This window comes from Amaranthus tricolor, chromosome 12 (genome assembly GCF_026212465.1).
Source record: "Amaranthus tricolor cultivar Red isolate AtriRed21 chromosome 12, ASM2621246v1, whole genome shotgun sequence".
In the NCBI taxonomy this organism is placed as follows: domain Eukaryota; kingdom Viridiplantae; phylum Streptophyta; class Magnoliopsida; order Caryophyllales; family Amaranthaceae; genus Amaranthus; species Amaranthus tricolor.
In genome coordinates, this window is record NC_080058.1 from 14,702,420 (window position 1) to 14,709,289 (window position 6,870).

The following is a 6,870-nucleotide window of genomic DNA, read 5'->3' on the forward strand; positions in this document are numbered from 1 at the left end:
TACCCAACTTGAAATGAACTTCGTACTCAAAGTTAAACTAAGTCTCAAGTATATACTCAAATATCCAGCTAACATATATATCGTAAAGCTATGTTACCCAATTTCTCATACTCTATGCATTGTAAGAATCTATATTACACGACTAACAACGTGAACCAACTAAACTTTAAGGCCTAGGATTGGTAAGACCTAGTCCTATTCCGAAATCTTATGATTCTAGCCAACTCAGAATAAAGTTCCTCCTCGAACTTAACTCACTAAAACTAAGAAGATGCAATAGCTATAAAGCGATAAACATAGAAATACGTAAGCAAAAAACCAGGGATAATCGTGTCTCACCTCCCACGTGGCTTCTTCGGTAACATGATTAGACCATAGCACCTTCACAAGTGCTACACTACCCTGACGTGCATCACGCGTCTCCCTATCTAGAATCTGAACGGGAGTCTCCTCATAGTACAAGGTGTCATCCATTGTTAACTGTTCAAGCTGTAGAACGTGTGTGTCGTCCCTGATGTAATGTCTCAGCTGGGATACGTGAAACACGTCATGTACTTGGTCAATACACGCAGGTAAAGCAAGTTGATAATCGATAAGCTACTTCGCTTATCCGCTCAAGGATTTCATAAGGTCCAATGAATCTTGGATTGAGCTTAACTTTCCTCCCAAACCTCATCACACCTATAGTTGGTGAAACTCGAAGAAAGACTTTATCTCCAACTTGAAACTCAAGAGGTCGACGTCGTTGATCTACATAACTCTTTTGCCTATCGTGAGCTGCTTTCATCCTCTTGCGTATCAATTAGATTTGTTCGATCATCTCCTGAATCAAATGCGGTCCCACGTGGAGATTGATAGGAGATCGAATATTCTCTTGGGGTGAATAGAGAGTATGCCCGTTGAAATTTTTTTTCTAGAAAGTAAGCTCAAGAGCTTGACAGACCTTTCAAAACCGTTTTCTGGAACACTTTAAGGTCGATTGATAGATATATGAAATATGTGCGAAAATAAACTTAAACAAAAACAAGGGATTTGTTAACGAGGTTCAGCTACAGATAGCCTACTCTCCCCGCCTATTGGTTCTCTTCCAACACGTAGGATTCAATGCCTTTTATTAATGAACTTTAAGACAACTTAAAAGATCTCTCTATCTTCTCTCACCACGTTCTTCCCCTCAAATAACGTCTTAAAAGCTCCCTCAATAAAAGTACAGATCCCAATCTAACAAAAGAGATAATAAATTTGAATACTTTACAAAATATGCCAAGCTTAGGCGTATTTAACAATGAAAGTTCTAACTCTTTTTAACTCTAAAACCTATTAAAAATGAAAGAGTTGGATGAATTAAGTTTTTACGACACTTTATGAAATGTTAGATCTTAATTCAATAAGAGAGAATTATAAGAAGTATTGCTGGTGTTGTAGTTGTTGTATGTAACTTAATCTTGAATGAAGCCTCATATCAATAAATATATCTATATATATATATCTATATATATATATATATATATATGTATATATATATATATATATATATATATGTATATATATATATATATATATATATATATATATATATATATATATATATATATATATATATATATATATATATATATATATATATATATATATATATATATATATATATATATATATATATATATATATATATATATATATATATATATATATATATATATATATATATATATATATATATATATATATATATATATATATATATATTGTTGGACCTCTTGAGTTTTGATGATGACTACACTTTATTTAAGCGAACATGTTTTTAGAGATTGTGCAGGTCGATATCCGGTCGTGATAATGATCGTTGATAGTACCTATGATTTAGCTTATGGAAACGTACATGTCAAAAGGTTTCAAAAGAGGTTAGGAGAAGCATATCGCTTGGGATGTAAAATGGAGACAGCAGGTCTACTGTTCCCAAGTTGGATGTTCTAGCTAAACTGAAGTCTGGAGACAGCACACTGTTCCTGAGCTGAAGGTTGACTACGTTGACTAAAAATTCTGATTATCATATTTTAATTATTATTTTTAGTTAATGTATTTAATAAAATTAATTTGTTGCAGTAGTAATTTATTAAAATTAATTGGCAAATCGTTTTTCTTAAAAAAAATGAATTAACGTCCTTATTTTCCTAGATCCTTTATTTTAGGATCTATTTTTAGTAAATATTGGATTTACTAAAAATAGAATTAGTGGTTGTTGAATGAGTCTTAGCTATCTTCTTAACTGGTTTTTATTCCTAAAAATTAGCAAGCAACCATTCCCACTAAGATTAACCGTTTCTATTAATAGCAAAAACGTTCCAGCCATTAATTTGGGGAACAGGAATAGCTATTGAAGAAACTGCTGCTTGAAGGGAACAGAAGACAGCGGTTATTGCTAAATAACCGTGGGCTTGAAATGGTCAACTTTAAATGCCTATTTTTAAGATTAACCGTAGGAAGACTTAGTTATTAAAATCCACATTACTCCCATGATCTTTTGATAATGGGATAATGGATTGGAATATTCCTTATTTTTAGGGATTTTAGCTCTATAAATAAGAGACTCAGTTATTCATAAAAAATTGCCTTAGTATGAGCCATTAAATCATACGTAATTTTGGGAGAATTTTTTACAAGAAAATTTTGTTTTTAAAATGCCAATTAATTTATAATATTTTCTTGTGCAACTCATTGATTTTATTTTTAGAGAATTTTTATCCTTTGTAAGGGTTTTTGAGAGAATTTGTAATTAGACTCGGGTGAGTCTAAGGGGGAAATTAGATAGCTTTTAATGAAGCTAGAGAAGAGATTAGCTTTGAGTAAAGCTAAGGAGAAAGCTTCTAGTGAAGCTAGTGGTGAGAATTAGCTTTTAGTGAAGCTAAGTTTGTTGCTTTGAGTGAAGCAATTTAAGAGAGAAGAGTTGGCCTAGTTGATGCGCTTCGAGTGAAGTAAGATGTTTAATGTAATTGTAACGAGTTGCCTTAAACATAGTGGAGAATTTAGAAATCCCGAGGGGTCGTGGTTTTTCCTTCTATTTAGGCCTAGAAGGTTTCCACGTAAAAATCGTTTGTCTCTTTTAATTATTTCGCTCTAAGTTTAAGCTTTATTTATTTTATTCAATTCCGCAAAAACAGGACAAAAACGCTTAAACTAGTAACAACAACAATTCACCCCCCCTCTTGTTGCTGTTCCCGTTCCTAATTGAGTCTACAATTGGTATCAAAGCCCTGTTCCCAGTAGATCAGGAAACCCTGAGGGCAGATTCTGGTGTTCCCGAAAATGTCAATTATGAACGAGCGAATGGAAGAAGGTTATTCTACTCAAAGACCGCCCATGTTCGATGGAAAAATTCTATACATAATGGAAGAATAGGATGGAGATTTTCATCAAAGCGGAAAATTATCAAGTTTGGAGAGACATCGAAATTGGAGATTTTGAGGTAACCATTACTAACTCCAATCATGAAATTGCTCCCAAACCCAAACCGTATTTGAAAAAAGAAGATTTTCAAAAGGTAGAAATTAATGCCTTTGCCATAAAGCAGGTATGTTCTTCTAACTCATTTTTTTGTCCATCCATCCAAATTGAGTAAAAATAAATTAATAGAGTTGCTAAAGGAGACACAAATTAAACTTGAAAATTGCAATGTTAAGTGTCTCCAATTAGAAAAGGAACTCAAGGTAAGCAAAGACCATGTCTCCTATATAAACACCTTTAGATATGATGTCCAAAACAGATTTTTCGGTTTGTTGGACCTAAACATAATCCTAAAGGAAAGTATGGAGAGAATTAAAAAGGAAAATGTTATTCTTAATATTGAGTTGTCGCAATAGAAATTATTAGGCTTGAATAAAGAATTGAATGATGCATCTACTAAAGATATGTGCAATGATTTTCAAAATTTAAAGTTTGAATCTAGAACCTAACCGTAACAATAATGATAAACTTGAATTAAATTCAAGAGAAAAAGGAAAATCAAAATTACTCCCAAATGGATTCAAGATGCCAAAAGTAAAAATTCAAAAGGCCTAAATTACTTTAAGAATAACAAGAAGAAAAAGGCTTACGTTGATCTCCCTAGAGACAGAATCTGTTCCTTCTGTGGAGGAACTGGCCATCTGAAGGACCAGTGAACCAAAAGGGAACAGTACACTGTCTCCAACAGAAATAATGTCGATAACGTTTGGACGAAGAAAACAGATTCTTGTAAAATCGACAAGGAACCCAAGACAGCATGGGTTCCTGTAACTAACAATTATTTCTTTCAGGTCCAAGTGAGGGGGAACAGCTCATGGTATCTCGACAGTGGGTGTTCCAAGCACATGACGGGTGACAAATCTAAATTTCTCTCACTTGAAGCCTATGATGGGGGAACAGTAACCTTCGGTGACAATATGAAGGGTGAAATAATCGTCAGAGGAAAGGTTGGAAGGTCCTGTTCCCATGCCATCGACAATGTATTTTTAGTCGAGAATTTGAAACATAACTTACTTAGCATTTCTCAATTTTGTGATAAAGGTAACTCTGTAAACTTTACTTCTGAAAAATGCATTATTTCTAGGAATGACACAGGAGACACCATTCTTGTGGGAATCAGAAAAGGGAACACCTATGTGGTGAACCTGGACACTGTTCCCAGAAACAGTGTAACGTGTCTAAGCGTTATAGAAGACGACCCACTTCTTTGGCATAAGCGTCTAGGTCATGCTAGTTATTCATTGATTAATTAATTAAGATCAAAAGACCTAGTTAGAGGACTACCATCTCTAAAATTCCTTAAGGATGAAATTTGTGATCCTTGTGCCAAAGGAAAACAAGTGAGATCATCGTTTAAATCTAAGAATATTGTGACCACTAATAAACCACTTGAATTAATACATATAGATCTATGTGGACCTATGAGAATATAAAGCCGTAGTGGCAAAAGATATGTGTTTGTTATTGTTGATGATTATAGTAGATTTACATGGACTTTATTTTTAGTTAGTAAAGATGAAGCTTTTAATGAGTTTGTTTCCTTCGCTAACAAAATACAAAAATCTACTAATAATCAAATTATTCACATAAGGTCAGATCATGGTAAAGAATTTGAAAATTCAAGTTTTATGAGTTATTGCAATGAACATGGAATAAGTCACAATTTTTCCGCACCAAGAACACGACAACAAAATGGTGTAGTAGAAAGGAAAAATAGAACTTTAGAGGAAATGGCTAGAACCATGTTAATTGCTAGTGGTTTACCTAGAAATTTTTGGGCCGAGGCTGTTAACACTGCTTGTTATATTTTGAATCGAGTATTAATTAGACCAATCACTTCTAAGACACCTTATAAATTGCTTAAAGGTGTTAAACCAAATATTTCCTATTTTCGTGTATTTGGATGTAAATGTTTTGTTCATGTGAATGGTAAACGAAATATAGGTAAGTTTGATGAAAGAAGTGATGAAGTAGTATTTCTCGGTTACTCATCACATAGCAAAGCTTACAGAGTTTATAATAAGAGAACAATGTGTGTAGAGGAATCCGTTCATATAATTTTCGATGAATCTAACTTTTCGACAAGTGAACAGGAAACAAGTAATATTAAAATAGGTCTTGCAAACTTGGAAGATGATGATGAAGGAATTAAAGTGCAAGATCAAGGAACAGAACAGCCGGTTCCAGCAGAAGCAGAAAGTACTGATCACGTTCAGGAACTGCCAGAACATCAGGAACAGCAGACTGTTCCCTATCCAGCTGTTCCCACAGAAGAGCAAAACTATCCAGTAGCTGAACAGAATGTTGATCAAGCTGATGAACCAGAACATGATACTGTTCCTACAAGAGAATTTGTGCCCAAACCTTGGAAATATCAAAGTTATCATCCTCTTGATTTGATTATAAGTGATTTGAATAAAGGAACACAAACTAGATCTCAAATGAGAAACTTTTGTGCACACTTTGCGTTCCTATCATCACTCGAGCCCAAGAATCATGAAGAAGCTCTAAAGGATTCCGAATGGATCGTGGCCATGCAAGACGAATTAAATGAAGTTGAAAGAAATAAAGTATGGCACTTAGAACCCAAACCGAAACACAAAAAGGTAATTGGTTTGAAATGGGTATTTCGGAATAAACTGGATGAGCATGGAATAATTGTTAGAAACAAAGCAAGGCTCGTGGTCAAAGGATACAATCAACAAGAAGGTATTGATTATACCGAGACATTTGCTCCGGTAGCGAGGTTAGAGGCTATAAGAATCTTAATTTCTTTTGCTGCATTCATGAACTTTAAATTATATCAAATGGATGTGAAATGTGCTTTCTTAAATGGTTTTCTTGATGAAGAAGTTTTTGTTGAACAACCCCCAGGCTTTGAAAATACCTCTTGTCTTGATCATGTCTACAAGCTTGATAAAGCTCTTTATGGCTTGAAACAAGCTCCTAGGCAATGGTATGAAAGACTATCAAAGTTTTTGATTCAAAATGACTTTGTAAGAGGCAAAATTGACAAAACCTTATTCTTTAAGAATAGAGGTTCGGATATTTTAGTTGTTCAAATATATGTTGATGATATTATCTTTGGAGCCACCAATGAACTGTTGTGTAAAGAATTTGCCAACCTTATGAGCACTGAATTTGAAATGAGCATGATGGGAGAATTAAATTTCTTTCTTGGTTTGCAAATTAAACAAACGGCTAATAGTATCTTTATTCATCAACAAAAATACATAAAAGAACTTCTTAAGAAGTATGGGTTAAACAACGCTAAAACCAACCATACACCCATGGCTACAAATGTTAGATTAGATGAAGACCCAAATGGAACAACTATTGATCAAACTATGTATAGAGGCATGATTG

The 6,870-nt window shown here is 33.8% G+C and overlaps 1 protein-coding gene across 1 annotated transcript; it reads right to left on the bottom strand.

Moving 5' to 3' along the window:
* Window positions 1-208: 208 nt before the first annotated feature.
* Window positions 209-787, bottom strand: LOC130828607 (uncharacterized). Its single transcript, XM_057694572.1, has 3 exons — window positions 602-787; window positions 340-528; window positions 209-280 (listed from the first exon to the last, which is right to left on the bottom strand). Exons 1-3 carry the CDS (start codon window positions 785-787, stop codon window positions 209-211), a joined length of 447 nt encoding a protein of 148 aa, XP_057550555.1.
* Between the last annotated feature and the right edge of the window lie 6,083 nt (window positions 788-6,870).